The sequence below is a fragment of the Gossypium arboreum genome, chromosome 9 (genome assembly GCF_025698485.1).
Source record: "Gossypium arboreum isolate Shixiya-1 chromosome 9, ASM2569848v2, whole genome shotgun sequence".
Taxonomy (NCBI): domain Eukaryota; kingdom Viridiplantae; phylum Streptophyta; class Magnoliopsida; order Malvales; family Malvaceae; genus Gossypium; species Gossypium arboreum.
This window is the reverse complement of record NC_069078.1, coordinates 56,956,387-56,977,162: the sequence shown is the minus strand read 5'-3', so window position 1 is coordinate 56,977,162 and position 20,776 is coordinate 56,956,387. Positions and strand designations below refer to the sequence as shown.

General features: G+C 33.3%; 1 protein-coding gene across 1 annotated transcript; it reads right to left on the bottom strand.

The window, feature by feature from the left end:
• Positions 1 to 19,001: 19,001 nt before the first annotated feature.
• On the bottom strand, positions 19,002 to 19,880 carry LOC108451092 (uncharacterized). Its single transcript, XM_017748825.2, has 3 exons — positions 19,600 to 19,880; positions 19,408 to 19,496; positions 19,002 to 19,143 (listed from the first exon to the last, which is right to left on the bottom strand). Exons 1-3 carry the CDS (start codon positions 19,826 to 19,828, stop codon positions 19,057 to 19,059), a joined length of 405 nt encoding a protein of 134 aa, XP_017604314.1. The 5' UTR covers positions 19,829 to 19,880; the 3' UTR covers positions 19,002 to 19,056.
• Between the last annotated feature and the right edge of the window lie 896 nt (positions 19,881 to 20,776).

Genomic DNA, 20,776 nt, shown 5'->3' with positions numbered 1-20,776 from the left:
GATGTTTTGTCATGAGACTAATTTAATGATTGAGTGCATGTGATAGGGAATTATCCTATACTTGGAATGCATGAATAAGTATGCCCATGAGAAATAATGACTTTTATATTGAGCTCTAGTGCAAAAAATGAGTAAGGGATCCATGAAATGGTAAGTTTATGATTAGTTGGGAATGATCTTATGATAGTGATCATTATATTGTACCAAAACCGATTTGGGCAGCAGCATTAGTCCTACTTTAAAAATCCACCAAAAATAGTGGAAATTGAGTTAGAGACTGAATAGAATATGAAATTAAATTTTATTGGGTCTAGTTTCATATAAAAGAAATGGTGCTAGTAAAAGAATCTCATATGATGAGATATTTGAATTCTTGTGAGACAGAGTCAGAATGAGTTTAGAATCCCCTATTCTAAATTTGGAAAATCACTAAAATTTGTACAAAAATAATCATGAGTCAAAATTTATATGAATGAAATCCTGATGAGTCTATTTTCAAGAGAAAGAGATAGGAACATTATCTGAGTCTCGTACTATGAGATATTTGATTTTTAGTAGATAGAGGTTGAAGCTGTCGGACAGCAAAACAAGGGGAGATTTCAAAAAATAAACTGTTCTTATTGGCAAAACCAAAAATTCTGGAAATTTTATGATAGGAAGGGGTATGGGTCTAATTTCTATGAAAATTAACAGATCTTGATTTGGAGTCTCATAACTCTAGATAAAAATAATTCAATTACTGTGACTTGAGAAAATAGCTTAGCTGGAATTTGAATAAATAGAAAGAATTTGAAAATAGCATGTTATCACATTGCTTATTATTTTCATGTGAGCTTACTAAGCGTAAAGCTTACTCCCTCCTTTCCATTTCCTTTAGTTCTGTTAGGTCAGCTCGGGGTTGGAGATAGTCGGAGGTAGCATCACACTATCGAGCCATTACCCTTGGGGTATTGACATGCGTAAGTTAAATGTTTTCAAGTGAGTGGCATGTATAGGGACTTAGTGTTTCTGTGATGACTATTGTTGTGATTAACCAAAGGTATTGGCTTATATTGATTTTTTGTTTATAGCTATGAGATGTGGCTTATAATGATTTTGGCTTGTAAGCCTATTTATCCATGATATGTGTTAATGTCTTGTGATGTGGTTATGTGATTGTGCTTGTTCACTATGTATGAGAAGTATATGGCATAGGTACATGATGAATGCCTTAGGACCTTTCGAGGCGGTCATGGTCATGGGATCATTGTATGATATGGTAATAAATTGTTAGTGCCCTGAACATGGATGTTGATGTATAAGTTAATAACCATAACATAATGGTATAAGTGATTAATAAGATGACAAGGTCAAATGTATATGTGTTCATGTGAAAATGACAAAAATGCTTTGAAATTAGCCTAAATTTTGAACACACGGGTAAAGACATGGCCGTGTGTCTCAACCGTGTGGAGGACACAGTCTAGCACACGAGCGTGTGGCTTGACCGTGTGAATCAATTTGTGTAGCTGACGTCTTAAACAGAGAGTTACACGGGCTAAAGTACGGGTGTGTGTGACCACACGGCCCAACCCACACGGGCGTGTGACTCTCTAAAGCTATAAAATTTTTAAGTTGCCCAAAGATTTTTGAAAGTTCTCAGTTTAGTCCTGAGCCACTTCGATGTATATTATAGGCTTCGAAGGCCTGTATAAGGGACGATATGCATGTGTTTGAAAAGTTTTAATTTTGGGCAAAAATTGGTGACCTGATTTTGTATGTTTGTGAATGTTTAAGTCCGGTAATGCCTCGAACCCTGTCCTGGTGTTGGATAGCGTAAGGGGTGTTGCATTTAGTGGTATCAGAGCTATGGTTTAGTCAATTCTCGTACTAACCTAGCATATGTTTGAGAGTTCAGCTATACATGCCACCTATCTGTGATAGTGTGATGTCTCCCAACACGCATGAGAGCCATTTTGTTTAGAAAATGGTACTCTCCAACCGAGCTACACCGACTATGTTGAATGTGATTGCTAAAATATTCGAGTAAATTACAGTCATGATGAACTGAAACTTGGAAAGGTACAAATGAGGATTCATGAAAGGTGTACATGGTAAAATGAGCTTATTTATGATTAATAGATAATTCTATGATGTAAATGGTTGATTTGCTTGAGTGAATGCATGTGTTTAGATAAATTACCAAGGATATAGATGGAATGAATATTCATGTACGTTTATATGAAAAAAAATCATGGTTGATAATCTCGTATAGCTTAAGTAAACGTGTTAAATTGCTTGTACTGATTCATATGATTGTAACGATATGTCTAAATGATGGTGTACGAGGTAAAAATATTGATTGTGATAAGCTTATCTGTGTTTGTTGGCCCATGTATGATATCATGTGCATGACTTATATGATTAAATGAATAGATAAGTCAAGTTATCCAGAAAACATGGAATGCATGCATAAGTATACTTGACTAAATGAGATAAATGGAAAGTGGGCATTAAATCAATATGAATGTTAGTTACCTAAAATGAATGACATGATTGAGATATGATTGCTATGATGATGAAAATTATGTTACATGTATATGTATATGAGAGTCGAGTCAGAGGCCCTACGACCCCCTCCCCTTTACTAAAGTGGTGTTTCATAATAGAAATTCTTGAGATTTGTGTTAAATGAGTTTCCGGGTGAGAAACCAAAGAATTCAATGATAGATGGCTATAAGCATGGTTAGAGATTGAGAATGGGTTGATAAGTATAGACATGAGCTAGAAAGATATCGGATTGACCGAAAGATTGTTTAATTTTTGCAACATCGCAGTTAGTGAAAAAGGTTAATTTTGGTAAAACAATCTATCCTCGTATTGTAACAATTCGATTTTGACCCTAGTCGAAATAGTGATTTTGGGACCACAAATTCGAGTCCAAAAACTATTTTAATATTATTTTTGTGTCTATGATATGTGAATTTACATCTGTGAAATTTCTGTGATTTAATTTGTTTGTTTTTGTGCTTAATTATGAAAAAGGATTAAATCGCGTAAAGTGTAAAAGTTGAGTACTAGATGCTAAAGCGCCTATTTGGCTTGGCTTTTAAAATAAAGGTCATTGCATGTCAATTGGACCATTGTACTAATGCATGGACAAATATGGACATGAGTTGGTAGAATTTAATGTTATATCATTAAGGGCAAAACGGTAAAAGGTGATTATAATGCTTATTATAATAAAATGAAAACAAAAAGGTGGCTTATTATCATGCATATTAGCCAACAATCAGCCAAAGAAAGAAGGGTTTGAAGCTTTTATACATTTGGCACTTTGGTAGCTAAATTGAGGTATGAAATTTGTTCGGTTTTTGATAATTTCTACGTTTCTGTGATCGTTGCTTAGTGTTCTTCAAAGCCTATGTCTGAATTTCTATTTCTGTTAAAAATTTCATGAAATTCCATTGTTGATATCATGAGTTTTGTGATATTTTTGAATGAATTATGAAGGCTTGGTAGATGGTTCATAAGTTTTGCCTTTGAAATTGAGCTATCTGGGTTAAATTTTGAAAATGAGGTTTTGAAGGACTAATTTGTGAATTAAACATGTTGTATGGGCTTATATAGAAGCCATGAAAATTCGGCTAGCCCTTGTTGCAAAGAAATTTTGTATATTTGTGATTTTATGAAAAATGGACTAAATTGTCAAAGTGTGAAAATGTAAGGGCTAAAATGCAATGTGCCCTAAATATGTGTATATGGATTATATTGAATGAAATGAATGATTGAATGGTTGAATTCGTATTGTATTAGATCAAGAACAAAGAAAATCAGACTTAGATCGGGGGAAGTCCAAAATAGTTGAATAGTCGACTTGTTTTATCCGAAATCCGTCTGAGGTAAGTCAAATTACAATTACGTGTTAATTGAAATAAATTTTGCACATATAAAGTGTAATCTGCATTGGATAGCCTTGAGTGCCGGATGAATATATTTGGAGTAAAGTACGATAATTTGTTAGTATCTGAAAAGCTTTGTATGTTTCTAAGAAAAGTTGACATCTGTCTGAGACATCGTGTAAGACCGTGCCTGGGACACAGGCCTCAATTAAGATTTACGTATAAGACCATGTCTGGAACATCGGTATCATATCTGATTTTGTGTAAGACCCTATCTGGGACAGAGGCATCGATATTGAATTACATGTAAGACCACGTCCAGGACGTCGGCATTGTACTTGTTTATTAGCATCTGTATCATTTCTGACTCGTCTGATGGTAGCGTATGAAATCTGAGATTGAGTATATGAAATGTATAACCTATGCAAGTATGTTTGTATCGTAATAAATTTCTGAATATGAAAAACTCTGTCTCTGTGAAATATGTATGGAAATGAAGCATGACATATATGCAACAAAGGAGCATGGTTAACCTTATCAATTATTCAATGAAATGGCTATGAATCCTTACTGTTGAATTGTAATTTTATGATTTATTAGTTAGACCAATTGTATTTGGCTTACTAAGCTCTTTGTAGCTTACTCTGTGTGATTACTGTTTGATTTTTAGTTATCATAGCTACTGAAGGCTCAAGGGTAGTTGAGGATCGTCACCACACTATCGATCTTATTTTGGTACTTTTGAAAGTGTAAATATTTTAAAGTATGACATGTATAGGCTAGAAGGTCTATGTATATAAGTTTTGATGTGTATATATATTATTCCATGAGAGTTGGCTAACAAATGAAATGTTGTATATAGTTTTGGTATTTGGTTGAAGGTGTTAAATGGTGTATGGTTATAGTGTTTTATGAGCTAATATGTTTTTGTTATAATGAAGCATGTTATGGGTATGAAATTGGTTGAAAATTTAAGTACAAATGTTGTCTATTATGGCTTATAGGGATGACCTCTAAAAGGGGTGGCAAATTGGCTTAAATCAAGCTTGCATGGTGCCACACAGTCAGGGGGCACGGGCGTGTCATGTGGTCGTGAGCTAAAGTCAGTAGCTAGCTAAGTATCACACGACCATAACACACGGGCGTGCCTATTAGTCGTGGGTGAGAGTCAGTATGGTTACCCTGATTTGGCACGACTGATTCACATGGGTGTGTCTGATGCCCGTGTGAGGCACACGGCCTGTTTGCAAGGACGTGTGACCTCAAGAATTGAAAAAATTTCTATGTTCTGAATTTTATGAATGTGTTAGGTTTAGCTCTAATCGTCCTCAAACGTATGTTTTAGGTCTCGGACACCATCTTAAGAGATGATTATTTATCAAATGATGCTAAATAATATCTGTGATTCTGAATTGGTCCGAAATGTTCTGTTTGTCTGGTAATGCCTCGTAACCCTAATCCAATGTCGGTTACGGGTTAGGGGTGTTACAGGTATGACGTCAAGAAATGTATTGATTGAAATTCCCTCATGAACTGGTTCTGATAAACCGTAATTTATACATATTTTTACCCCATGATTAATGCATTTTATGGATGATTTTCCATTAGTTTTAGTGAATTCGATGCTCCTAATGCCTTAATTTCATGTTTTATACTTAGGAGAGCATAGGAGAGCGAAAAGAACGAGAAACGGGCCAAAAACAGAGAAAATGGGCCAAAGTACGAAATCAACACGGGCTAGACCTCCTCACACGGGCAAACCACACGACCGTGTCAATTTGGCAGGCTCGAACATGGCCTGAAGTAATGGAACACGAGCGTGTGCCGCAGGCGTGTCCCTACCGAGCCCAAGTTAAGTCCAATTAGGAAAAGTCCACTTTGGAGGGTTTTTTAGGCATTCCAAAGCCTATAAATATACCTTAGAGGAGCAAGGAAGGGGGGACGGAGAATAGGGAGTAAGGAATTACTCTAAGGAAGCCGATTGATCCATCTGAGAAGCTGGATTCATCATCAAGACTGAAGATCTCTCCTCAATTTCCCTTCAGGAGTTTTGGGTTTTCTTTATGTTTTGTATTCTTTATTCTTCTGAGATGTTTCCTATTTAGTTATGAACTAAACCCCTAAATACCTAAGGGGAATGAAACCTAAGACGAATCTTGTTATTATTTTTTGAATCGTATGATAAAATTTAACTTGTTCTTAATTATGTGTTCTTAATTCTTGTTTTGATATCCCAGGATATTGATTCAAGACGCGCTCTTATTCAGAGGAGGAATAGACCCTGTCTAAGAGTACATTTGTCATAATTAAGTGGAGTTGATTGCACGGCTAGAAATAGGGTGACAAGATTTTGCCGGATTAGGGTGACGCCTAATAAAGGGATCCTAAATCAAGTTAATGCAACCCTAGAGTGTTAATTAGAGAAAAGTTTCGGTTATTCAATCTAGGGATTAGACGTTATTAGTCTTGAATAGGGATAATAACATAACTTAGGGATCTCTACGGAACAAGTTAAATGAATAAATCGTTCGATTTGGAGCCAAAATAACAAGTAAAGTCTAGGTGGATTTTTCCTTAGGTATTGTCTCAAGTCAATCGATTTTCCCAAAAGCAATTCCCCAATTCTGTTCTCTGTGCGTTCTTATTTTTAATAATTAGTTTAATAAACGAACCCTTTTTATTCTTAGGCTAGATAATAAAAAGATAATTATTACTAGTACTTTTGGTTCCCTTGGGTACGATATCTCGGTCTTGCCATTACTATACTATTGTTTGATAGGTGCGCTTGCCTTTTCGTCGTGATAATAGTTAGTCTAGGTTTGATCTTTATTATAAATATTTATTACTTGCTACAAATCACGCGATCAAGTTCTCTTAGTGAAGGGAATATTATGAAATTTGGGACTGTAGAAATAGTTAAAGGAATAATGTTTGAAGTATGAAATGTCCAAGCATGGTAATTACAGTAAATAGTTTGTGACTATCTCTATTGAGATATTGTATGAGATTATCTGACACAGAAAATATTATTGGGGTTATTTAATCCCTGATGAATTCTTACATTATGAAAATGTTCCCTGATCTTAACATTAGACGAATGTGTTGTCAGTTTGATTGGATTATGATCTGTATGGTTCTGTTTTTCTTTGGTATTTTGTTATATTCCGCCTGTTGGGAATCGATGAGAAATTGTGTATGGTGCCATGATTCTATCTCTACCGATCATTGCTCTAACTGATTTTATATATATGAGAAGTATATAGTTCCAGTCGTATTTGTTGTCAGTGGTTTGGAATGATGTTATTCTATATTTCTTTTCTTTGAAAAACTATTGGGGTCTTTCATATATTTTTTATGAGTCTGGTTCTTAGTCTTCTGATGCAGTATTGTAATTTGGATTTCCTAATCATGGATTTCTTTATCATGGATTTCTTTATTCTGGGCTTCGCCGTCTCGGCTATCTGGGATTTTTTTATTATCTTTATCTTGTAACTTGTCGATCATGGCTTGCAACTTGTGATTGATATATATATATATATATATATATATATATAGAACAAGTATGACTATACCTCTGAAGTGATCCTTATAATGTGGTGAAATTTCAAGTCCCAATGTGTATGGTGGATTTCCTTTCTCAAGTAAGTTAATCAGAGTTAATGTATTTAGTTGAGGTATCAGTATTACTTATGCTAATGCATTTGTTATGGTCTTCGATTGGCATGATGAGTGAATTTGGAATGATGCATGTTGAATTGTTCTGTTGACTAGAAGAGAGAATTTCTTGAAATATCAAATACGGATGAATAAGGTCGACTTGATTGTTCAATCTGTGTGGAATATATGTTTAAAATTTAATGGGATGTCCATGCTTGAGGATAAGATTTTATTTCTTCACGGGTAAAAAGACGAATAGTCTAATTAAGAAGTGTATATTTCCTAGAAGAATTGAATGTGATAAGAAGATCTGAGATTGATAATGTGAAGATAATTTGGTTATTTAAAAATGCTGAAACAATCAATGTTTATCTTTGAGTACAAATTCTTGAAATATTAAAAATTTAAAGATGTATAGCAAGAATCATCAGAATTATTTTTGCCATCTGGGCATTAGAATGGAAATAGAAAAGGTTAGTATGAATTTTCTTGTCTGGATCATTCCTATCCTTGAAACAGGAGAGTGATATGTAGCATTGTTAAACGTTATGAGATGTGTAAATTATGCTGGTATATCCAAATGTCTGCTCACCAGATTCATAGAATTTCGTGTCTTTATGAATGTTGGATATCATGGAGTTTTAATATCCACTAATCGGATTGATATCCAGGATTCATAGGATGATTTCTTTGGAAAGCCAGAGGAGGCTTTGAAAAAAAGGAAAATAAGAGTTGAATTGGACTGTGTGGAATTATAAAGAGTATGAGGTTGAGATGAACTGACTAGTTTCACTATTTGAATCTGAAAAGATTCGGGTGCGAATGTATATGTAACATGATGGTATGGATCAGACTTTTGAATACATAAGCTTTCTGGTGGAGATTAAGTTTCAGTGAAAGTATTGTAAAGTGAATACCACTCATGATTTTTGTATGTGAAATTTAAAGAGATAGGCAGTAAAAGCTCAGCTTGAGTGAAAGTTCTTTGACATCAATTATAGGATTTAGGAATCTAAATGGAAACCAAAACCACTTTCCTGGTAAGATTTTTGGGACAAAAATCCCTAAAGGAGGGAGAAATGTAACATCCCGATTTTGGGCCTAGTTGGAATAGTAGTTTCGGAACCACAAATATGATGAGGAAAATTTCATTTTTATTATATTTTTATGGTCTATGATTTCACAAAATGATTTTTAGACCCATATGAATAATGTGACTAATTAGTAGGCTAAATGTGATATTATAGATCAAGGAAATCGAGATTCGGGCTTAAATCGGGAAAATACAAGGTTATGGACTAAAATGGTAAATTGTCGTTTCTAGATCCAAGGTAAGTTCGTGTGTTAATAATAATGCAATACCATGCATGAATTGTAATTCTCTACTGATATGGCATAAATTGTATGATTTAATATGTTTAAGAGAAGTTGATGGATGGTGTGTATGATATGGAAAATGTAATGTTTGTTGTGTCATGTGAAATTGAATGGCAAATTATTGTTACATGAATTGAATGTTAAATTACTATTATGTGGGTAGTATGAATTGCTACATGATTGTACCTGACGAGATTTTGACAAATAAGTTTGAATAACTTAAAGTAAACTATTAATATGTCTAATTACATGTGTTATGAATGCATGATATTTAGTTATAATGAAGGCATGAAAATCCATGAAATATGTCAATAATAATGATATGATAATAAATGTCCCTATCGATGTAAAAAGAGAAATTCAGTAGATAAACCATGGCTTACATAACTTGAGATCCTGCATGTGTTGCAGAAAAGGATTTAGCCCGGACGGGTAATCCGTTGATCTCAAATATAGAAAGGATCTAGCCCGAATGGGTGTTCCTTGAGTGATCGAGCCTCCCGAAGAATATGTGTGCATTGTGGATTTAGCCCGGACGGGTAATCTGATTAGGGTCTGAATTTATCTTGGACTGCTAATTCAGATCTGAGCTCAATGTGAGTGTTTTTCATTATAAAAGATTTAGGCTGGATTGGTAATCTCGACATCACTCTATGAGTTTATATTTCGGGGGATTTAGCCTGGACTGGTAATCCCGCCGTAAGATGTGAGGTTCGCGATAGTGCATGCTTGAAAATGATCACTTCTATGATTTGATAGTAAATGGACTATCCATCGAGATTCTCGAGAAATTCAACAGGGTCAAAATGAGAAATTAGAATGGAAATTTTGGAATCATTGAGCTCAACTAAAATTAATACTATGATGTTTTGTCATGAGACTAATTTGATGATTGAGTGCATGTGATAGGGAATTATCCTATACTTGGAATGCATGACTAAGTATGCCCATAAGAAATAATGACTTTTATATTGAGCTCTAGTGCGAAAAATGAGTAAGGAACCATGAAATGGTAAGTTTATGATTAGTTGGGAATGATCTTATGATAGTGATCATTATATTGTACCAAAATCGATTTGGGCAGCAGCATTAGTCCTATTTTGAAAATCCACCAAAAATAGTGGAAATTGAGTTAGAGATTGAATAGAATATGAAATTAAATTTTATTGGGTCTAGTTTCATATAAAAGAAATGCTGCTAGTAAAGGAATCTCATATGATGAGATATTTGAATTCTTGTGAGACAGAGTCAGAATGAGTTTAGAATCCCCTATTCTAAATTTGGAAAATCATTAAAAATTGTACAAAAATAATTACGAGTTAAAATTCATATTACTGAGATCCTTGGTGAGTCTAGTTTCAAGAGAAAGAGATAAGAACATTATCCAAGTCTCGTACTATGAGATATTTGACTTTTAGAAGATTGAGGTCTAAGCTATCAGATGGAAAAATAGAGAAGATTTTAAATAATAAACTGTTCTTATTGGCCAAACCAAAAATTTTGAAAGTTTTATGATAGAAAAATATATGAGTCTAGTTTCTATAAAAATTAACGGATCTTGATTTGGAGTCTCATAACTCTAGAGATAAATAGTTTAATGAATGTGACTCGAGAAAATAGCTTAGCTGGAATTTGAATAAATAGAAAGAATTTGAAAATAGCATGTTATCACATTGCTTATTATTTTCATGCGAGCTTACTAACAGTAAAGCTTACTCCCTCCTTTCCATTTCTTTTAGTTTTGTCAGGTCAGCTCGGGGTTGGAGATCGTCGGAGGCAGCATCACACTATCGAGCCATTACCCTTAGGGTATTACATGCGTAAGTTAAATGTTTTCAAGTGTGTGGCATGTATAGGGACTTAGTTTTCCTGTGATGACTATTGTTGTGATTAGCCAAAGGTATTGGCTTATATTGATTTGTTGTTTATAGCCATGAGATGTGGCTTATAATGATTTTGTCTTGTAAGCCTTTTTATCTATGATATGTGTTAATGTCTTGTGATGTGGTTATGTGATTATGCTTGTTCACTATGTATGAGACGTATATGGCATAGGTACAAGATGAATGCCTTAGGACCGTTCGAGGTGGTCATGGTCATGGAATGATTGTGTGATATGGTAATAAATTGTTAGTCCCCTAAACATGGATGTTGATGTATAAGTTAATAACCATAACATAATGGTATAAGTGATTAATAAGATGACAAGGTCAAATGTATGTGTGTGCATGTGAAAATGACAAAAATGCTTTGAAATTAGCCTAAATTTTGAACACACGGGTAAAGACATGGCCGTGTGTCTCAACCGTGTGGAGGACACAGTTTAGCACACGGGCGTGTGGCTTGACCGTGTGAATCAATTTGTTTAGCTGACATCATAAACAGAGAGTTGCACGGGTTGAAGACACGGGCGTGTCCCAAGCCACACAGACGTGTGTGACCATACTGTCCCACCCACACGGGCGTGTGACTCTATAAAGATAGAAAATTTTTAAGTTGCCCAAATATTATTGAAAGTTCTCAGTTTAGTCTTGAACCACTTCGATGTATGTTATAGGCTTCGAAGGCCTGTATAAGGAACGATATGCATGTGTTTGAAAAGTTTTAATTTTGGGAAAATTTTGGTGACCCGATTTTGTATGTTTGTGAATGTTTAAGTCCGATAATGCCTCGAACCCTGTCCCGGCATCGGATACGGGTAAGGGGTTTTACACAAATTGACCAAAATAATGTTGCCATGAGGGACCTAACGATATGATTGAGTGGTGTAGGAAGTCGATAATGGCTCAAACTTGAAGAAATCATCTTTCAGAGGGGGGTATCGCAACATTCAGGCCATGGAATTCATGATACCCCTGATAGTATTGAAGTAAAGAAAATTGAGGCAAACTCTAGCAATATCGCGATATCAAGGATGGGTATCCGACATTGAGACCCCCAAAACTCCCAATTTCAATATTGTCTTGGATATCGCAATACTAGATATTGGGTATTGTGACTGTAGGGGTAGCTTTTTTCCAACACCAATCAAAATACAACATTTAAGGGCATTTTGGTCCAAAATTTTAGGTTGTAATAAGATGTTAAAAGCAACTTTTGGCTAAGAACTAAGGAGGTTATTCACTTTTACTTTTCTTTCATCTTTTCAGATTTCTAGTTGTCTTATTCTTTATATTTTTAGGGCTTAGTTTCAAACTTTTTTGGTTTTTAGTTGTGTTAGTTGGTAGGTAGTTAGTTTTTACTGTAACTTTGTCTTAATTGTCGTTTGGTACTCAAACGTTCTTTGTATTTTCATTTTAATCCATAACATTTAATATATCTCAACTCTATTTCTTTTTCTTAGTTAAAAAAATGATCTTTGATAGTATTTGTGACCTCTATTGTTGCCAACATTCTCTCCTCCAAGCAACCATCAAGAAATCACTAAGCTTTCTTAAACCCTACTTTTGTGCTTGATCTAATGTATGATTTTATTGTTTATTGGATAGTTGTTTATATGGAAATAATATTAAGTAATTAAGTTTATGGTGGTTGGTTGATAGAAATGTTATTTGGTTAGTTTTTGGTATAGGGACTAAATTGTAAAAAATTGACGTCTCTAAGGGAACATATAGATAGGTGAGACCGAGAGGAGATCCTATTCAACATCAATTCGTTTAGCCTGAGTTTGTTTGGTGAGGTTGAGAGATAAACTAGATTAAATCGTCTAATTTGGTAAAATGGTGACCGAAAGGTAAAATTGAGCCAATTATAAGTTTAAACCTTTTGGATCCATAATCCAAGGACTAATCAACAACATGGAAGTCAACAGACTACTTGTGTTTCTTGAATTGTTAATTGTGCAATTTTGCTTGTTTTACAATTTGGTCATCATTAGTGTTAAGTAGTTATTTAGCTTAATTAACCCTGATCTTGAATTATCGAGATATAGAACTTAATGAGTAGTTAGCTAGACTTCTTTGTTGCATGTCTGTCAATTAGGAATCACTTTTTCCTCGAACTCTCTTGGGTTCGGTCCTTGGAATACTCGAGTGTTTCATTGTAACACTAAAAATATTACAACTTGACCTGTCACACTTTGTAGTATGCCGCCCTATTATTGATTGTTTTTGTGTTGTTCTTAGCTCGATGCACGCACAATGGGGTATGGTATTTTAATGCCCTTTTGAGACCCAAATTAGGCAAATGGTTCCATGGGGGACCAAACGATATACTGGGTGGTGTAGGAAGTCAATAATGACTCGAACTTGAAGAAATCATCTTTTAGAGGGGGTATCGCAACACTTAGGCCACAAAAGTCGTGATACTCCTGACAGTGTTGAAGTGAAGACAATTGAGGTCAACTCAAGTGATATTGTGATACCAAGGATGGATATAGTGACACCAAGACCCCTAAGACTCCCAATTTCAATATTGTCTTGGGTATCACGATACCAAAGCCTGGCGAGGAGAAAAAAGCTACAGGGACAATTTTGTGTCCAAACAAACTTAAGTCTTTGTTTTCATTTAAGGGCATATTGGTCAATGTTAGGTTAAATATTAGTAGACTATAAACTATTTTGTAAGGTTTGGAAGACAATTTTTTTTTTGTTGAACATCCTTCCTTAGTTTCATAGTTTTAGGTTTCTTTTGTTTTATTTTAATTTTTAGGTTAGATTTAGAATAGGTTTTATTTTTTTGTTTTCTATTTCTTCTTTTATTGTTGAAGACTATGCAAAAGAAAGATGACCAAATTCTTGGGCTTCATTATTTTTCCATCACTTGAATGAGCATTTTCTTAAACAATTTACCTTTATTTTATGCTTACCATATGTTTGATAAAATGCTTGTTTGAAATTCAAGTTTGATTATGTGCTAAATTGTTTGATGGTTGGTTGATTAGTTTTTTGTTAGTTTAAGTTAATTTTTATTTTTGATTAATTGATTATTCGATTATATCAAAATTTTTAATAGCTAATGTGACAGCCCTAAAGTGACCCTAGTCGGAAAGCGGTTTCTGACCGCTAAACCGAGTCACCAAATTATTTGAATATGATATCTATTGTCTAAAATATGTGAATATGAATGTGTGAAAGTTTTAAGCTTCGATTTAGTCGATTGCATGTGAATTCAGCTAATAGGACTTATGTGTGACACTTTTGAAATGTGATAGGTTAATCTATAAGGATCTATTAGTTCATGTAATAAAAGGGTGGACTTGCATGTCAATTTCCCCCTTAATTTAGTAGTGGCCAGCCATGACAAGGAAGGAGGACAAAATGTTATGGGCAAAACATGTCATAAACATGTTATGTTAGTGATTTATGTTAGGAAAAATAAAATAAGGAGTATGGGTAATAAAATAATAATGAGGAGGAGTGATGAAAAAAATTGTCTCATCCATGTTTCCCCATTGCCGTGAATTGAAGAAAGAAAACAAAAAAAAGTGTTTATTCTTGAACATCTTTGGCGAATAGAGGAAAGAAAGGAAGGAAAGAGCTTGGAGAAAATCGGCTATGGTGGTTTGCTAAACTAAGGTATGTTTGATGTTGTCCATGAGATTCATGCATGTTTTAGTTGTTAGTTTGAGTTCTACCTAGCCCATGGTTTAAATCTTTGCTATAAGATGGAGATGATATTCGCCATGGGTGTTTTCTTCTTGGTTGATGTTTGATGTTGTGGTGACGAGGCATGAAGATGAGTTAAGTTTCGGCTAAGGTGGATTTGTGTTGATGTCATTTGCATGCTAAGTGTGAAGCTTTGTAATGATACATGTGATGGCGATTGATGACTCTTGGATTTTCTTTTTGGCATTTTTGAGTTAGACATTAAGTTCTTTGTGTAACCCATGACCAAAATTGAATGGTATGGTGTCTTGATGCATTCGCCATGGTAGAAAGTAGATGTGAAATGGTAGTAAGGTGAAGTGCAAAATGTTAGTATTTGATTACTAGTGTATATATGCGTATTAGCGAGTTTTGAACTTGAAAAAAGATGATATATAATCAATACAAGTAACCATACTTGTAGGAAGTATTAAGCATATAATCGGCCTCAACATAGACATGCATATTCGGCCATAGGAAGAAGATTAGTGTTGCATGTATTCGGTTAGAGGCAAGCATATTGATGCTTTTATCTTGGCTTAGACAATCGGCTAAAAGGAAGTGTGGGTTAATATGTTGAGTTGATTCATGATTTCATATGTATGTGACTTTAATGTCTAATGTATATATATATGGGCTAAGTACCTTGAGTTCCTCTTTTCGATGCTCAAATGATTAAATCAATTTATTTGTTAAATTAAGCTCAAGAGCAAAGGGGAACTAAATCCAATAAAGGGAAGGAAAAAGTGGTCGAATAGCCATCGAAATCGTTCGACAACATCCGAGGTAAGTTTTGAGTAACGAGACTTAGTTTACGATTTGATTAAGTCATGACGTATGAGCATAACAAATATACGGTGATATGATGATCCTACTTGAATTATATGTTGAGTTAATTAGTCTATACGTATGACGGTAGCCGTATGTGCATAGAGATCGTGTCATAAAGCAAACTAAACCATGTTGTTTGTATGTGGCTAGTGAGCCAAAAATGGGATTGCTTAATACGTGACTTGTGTTTGAACTCTAATTATGAAAATGAAATATGGATGTGTCATGATTTATTGATATGTGCATGAATATTTGGATGATAACCGGCTAAGTCCCAAGGCATTTGTGCGAGTTACTATATCCGGCTAAGTCCCAAGGCATTTGTGCGAAGTTACTATATCCGGCTAAGTCCCAAGGCATTGGTGCGAAGTTACTATATCCGGCTATGTCCGAAGGTATTCAAGCAAGTAGCTATATCCGGTTAAATCCGAAGGTACTTGGCTTGGGAATGAGCGACCTTGCTGTAATAGTTTCAATTAATACGCTCGTAAAATCCAAATGATGAGGTATATTTCAGATATGCATTGAATTAGTTGATCCCTTACAAATAGTATTCGCCGATCGATAAATGAGCTACCGCCTTTGGCTAAGTTGATCTTTGTGTATGAATATAAGGGTTGGTAATGTGAAGTAAGTATGATATTGAGAATTTGTGCATATGAAATTATCCGTTTAGCCATATGAATGCTACGCTTTAGTTGTGTCTAATTTCATGGCTCAAAACTTACTAAGCATTTAATGCTTACTCCGTTTCTTTGAATCTCTGTTTTATAGATTTTGGTTCGTCAGCTATCGGACTCGAGATTGTCGAAGTCGAAGTCATCCACACTATCAAAGCCCCTTTTGGTACACTTTTGGTTGAACTTTGAAATGGCATGTATAGGACTACCCTTTTTGATGTTGGTCATGTACCTTTCGGTATTGTACAAATTTGGATAGCCATGCGAAAATGGCTTATATACATATTTTGAGCATAATGTTATAATCATCTTGTATGTATATGGTTATTGAGAGGTGTGGATATGCTTGGCAATGATTGGCCATTGGAATGGTTAATCACAATCATGTTTTGTGCTATATATGCTAAAGGGTTAGTTAAATCATGGAAACTATGTAATAGGTAAAGTCTACCCTAAAGGTAGATGCTGACAGCAGCAGTGGTGTGAATTTCAAAAATCACTAAAAATAGTAGGAATGGATTTAAATAGTGAATAAATTATGTGATCGAACCTTGATGAATCTACTTTCATATGGAAGAAACGAAACGGTCATACGAGTCGGATTTTAAGAGATATTTAAGTTTTCGTGGAACAGGGCCAGAGCGATTTCTGGATCCCCTGATCTGACTTTGGAAATTAATTATAAATTAACCAAAGATAATTAGAAGTCATGCCATATATGTATAGATTCCTTTTCGAGTCTAGTTTCTATAGAAACAAACGGTATCAGTATTGAAGCTCTGTACAGGGAGATATCCAAGTCGTAATGCATGAAGGTCAGAATAGTCGAACCCTGTAACAGGGGAGACTTTAACTAATAAACTGTACTAATTGGCCCGACCAAAAATTATAGAAAAAAATTTGTATATGGATATATGAGTCTAGTTTCAGGGAAAATTTACAGAATAAGTTTTCGAGCTTCGGAACTCGAGATATGATTTTTAAAGTGGCTGTGATGCAGTTAGCCAGCATGTCTAGAAATTTAAAATGGACTGTGCAAATAAGTGAATTAAGTCTGTTAACCCCTCGTGTCCGACTCCGGCAACGGTCTCGGGTACGGGGTGTTACAGCTAAAGTTGAAGCCTCTAGTGGAATATCTAGATAAAAGTGACTGAAATCAGAGTTTATTGATAGATATTTCAATATAATTGTGTCGAATAGTGATACTGAGGGGAGATCTATATGCCTAGGTGAGACCAAAAGAAGAACCTAGGTGGTATCTTTTAGTTTAGGATGAGACCGAGAGGACATTCTTAGCTAAGAGTGACAAACAATGTAATTGATATATGTTTATTGGCTTAGTTAGCGAGTAATAAATCAATCGACCATCATTTTACTATTTTCATTCTCTAAAGCAATAGGGAAGATAATTAGATTAATTTGTTTAATTGATAATTTAAATTTAGTTTACAAATAATTTATTTTGGAATTTGCACTAATAATTTCTGACTTGATTAGATTAGTAATTGCTTAACTTGTAATTAACTTGATAAACACATTTATCAATTTGGCAATCCCTTGTGTTTGATCCTTGGAATACTCGAAGTGTTCCATTGTAACAGTTATAAAATATTACATCTGATCTATCACACTTGCAATAAAGCTGCTAGATGTTTAAGTATAATAGTATTTATTCATAGCCCCGATGCACGCACGTTGAGGCGTGGTCCGCATAATGAAAATTTTAGCCCTCAATGTTTACATCTTTATTTAATTTGGTCTTTATGTTTTTTAGCTAAATTTGGTCATTGACCTTTCAAAAAGAGTTAAATTATTTTTTTATGGAAATATTGACTAAAACATTAATTTTTTAATGATGCTGTCGTGGTAACTCAAGTGGCAGTCTTATATGCCATGTCAATAAATAATTTTCAAATTTTTAAAAATTAGCATGAAGTACATGTGAATTATTATGTTAACCACCATGTTTAAAAAATAATATTTTAGTCAATATTTCTATTAAAAAATAATTGAATTTTTAAAAATTTGATTCTTTTAAAAGGTTAAGAGTCAAATTTAGCTCAAAAAGAATAAGGACCAAATTGATTAAAAAGTGTAAATGTTAAGTGCTAAAATTATCATTATGCCAATAATATATCTACTTCTTTCTAAATCATATATGTGATCTAGTTTAAATTGTTGGCCATTACTTTGGAATAAACTTATTTAAGGCATCCAAGCCCAATGGCAAGTCTAAAAATTTTGAGAGTTTGAACAAAAATATTAAGCACAAAAAATAGATTTAAGTTTATAATATGATATTTTGAGCTTAAAATATGAGCTGAGCTTGAACTTTAATATTCAAAGCCTAAGCTCGAGTCGACCTATTTTAAGTTTATAATATGATTTTTTTAAGTTTATAATATGAATTTTTTTCTTTCTTGCAATTTATTTCATACTAAATTAAATATACCATATTATAATGTAAATATTAAAATATGTTAAGTTATTTATGTTTAGAAATTAAATGAAAGGAAAATGGATAAATTTCAAAATTATACGTGAATTTTGATTTAATGTGTAATTATATACATAAACTTTAGTTTGGTGTAATTTTATACGTGAAACTCGATTGTAGTTCAAATGTAACTTGAAACTTTTATTTTAATTTAATCTTAGACATTTAAAGAAACAAATACATTAATTTATTTTTATATTGGATAAATATAATTATTTATGTATACAATATATAAATATAAAATGATGTTATATCAATAACTATGTTAACAATTTACAAAATTAAAATAATAGCACCGAGAAAATCACGGGTAAATTAAGAACTAAAAGAATCTTGCTAAAAGGAAACTCTTAAGTTGTTCCCTTTTCTATATCTTTGTACCTTTTTAGCCTATCTTGAAGGATATAAAGACAAATTTGGGCATTACCAAGCTATTTTTAGGTTGGAAAATTAATCATTGCTGAATACATTAGACTTTTTAGATTTTTCTTAATACTCCCTTTTGCAATTCATTGTCAAAGTTTTTAAGGTTTGAATATACAATTTTTTCATTCCTCCACTACATCCAATATTTGGTTTGTCTGATGATTTCCGTGCAAGTATTCCTCATGCATAATCATCAATTGTTCTGCTACCTGTCAAAGCAATGAGTTCGTATTAGAACCAGAATTACATCCCAAAAGATTTCATAAATTAGCAAAAAAAAAAAAAAAAAAAACCTTAAATTTTGGTAGAATTGGAGAACCCATTATATATTCCCACACCAAGTGATTAAAAAAGTTATACTAGCCAAAAAACAATGTTGGTCGGACTATTCAATCATAAAGCTTGAATGGACAAAACAACAAATCGATTGACAACCGAAAATCCAATAAAACAAAAACAATATTCTTGTGTACCTCCTCGATGCTACCATCCTCAATCTCTGTATTTAGAGATAGTAGCATGCTTTCATGAAGCAAGTATTCTAAATCTTCTACCCGATGTGCTGCAAAATCAATGTATATAATAAGTCAATATTCATACTCCTACATAAAACCTAAGAAGTCTACGAGAAACACGAGCCATGTTGATAAATAAAAGGAAAGGACCTTTGGATTGAATGAACCAAGAGAAGACATCAGCGGCAAGCTGTTGGGATTTCTGAAAGGAATCAAGGCCGCCCCATTGGTTTTGGACGGCCATTTGAAGACCATGCCATCGAGAAAGAAGCACTGTAATTCCTTCAAGGAAACGATCACGGGAGGCTGCTGATAAGTCGGGCTTTTTATGAGTTGAGGGCAAACTTGAATGGTTGTTTATCCCATTCAAGGATTCCATCTCTCATTCTTTTCAATATGTCCCAAAACACCGAAATTAATTAACATTTTGTTAGGGTGTTTTATATATGTTATTCCTATTTTTGTTGATAATATGAGTGTCCTAAATGTTGGGATCAAAGGGTCGGTTGAGAACACTCAACCTGTTTCACCTACATGAAATTCTTTTGACAATAGTTATAAAAATAGTTGGTTATTTCTAGTTTGACTTTTTGTTTTTTTTTCTAAGTCATAGTAAAGTCAAGGAAAATCTGTTATGTTAAAAGATATATTTCTAAATTTATTTCAATATGGTTTATTATCTCAATAAATGATAACAATATAGACGATAGTGTTAGACTAAGGCGTCAAACCAAAAACATTGAACAAATGAAACTAGTAATGATTTAGGGATTTAGTAATTGGATTTAAGTTTAATTGTTTATAATTATATATGAGTGTTATGTTTGGTAACTATTTTAATTGGTGAGTCTTATTGAATTGAGTGTAATTGGAGTATCCTAATTACACTTTTAATTTTATAGAGAGTGAGAATTGAAGTAATTACACTCAAATGCAATTTTAAAATTTTATTTCTTACATATTTGAGTTATAAATTTTATATTATAAGCGTGAACCAAATATTCATTATATTATAAATCCTAAAATTATATTATAAAAATAATTTATATGTATTTATAAACTTATAACCAAAAATTATATTTTAATTCTTAATTTTTAAAGCTATGACCAAAAAGTTTATTAAAAAAATTTGCATGTTATAAAAATTTTATAATATATTTATTTATAAAAGTTATGTCCAAGATATATGATCATAACTTTTATGTATCCATGCTATATATTATAAAAAAATATGTTTATTTGTAAAAAAAGTGTTATAATTTTTTCTCATAACGTATTTGTAAGAAAATATCTTTTAAAGTTATGACAAAAATTATATTATTTATAA

What these genes read in the sequence shown, in the direction of transcription:
- LOC108451092 (XM_017748825.2), bottom strand. Translation starts at nt 19,828, where the DNA reads ATGGAATCCTTGAATGGGATAAACAACCATTCAAGTTTGCCCTCAACT. An exon ending in TTGGTTCATTCAATCCAAAG is followed by an intron (nt 19,497 to 19,599) that starts GTCCTTTCCTTT and finishes TTGATTTTGCAG; the next exon opens with CACATCGGGTAGAAGATTTA. An exon ending in AGGATGGTAGCATCGAGGAG is followed by an intron (nt 19,144 to 19,407) that starts GTACACAAGAAT and finishes TTGCTTTGACAG; the next exon opens with GTAGCAGAACAATTGATGAT.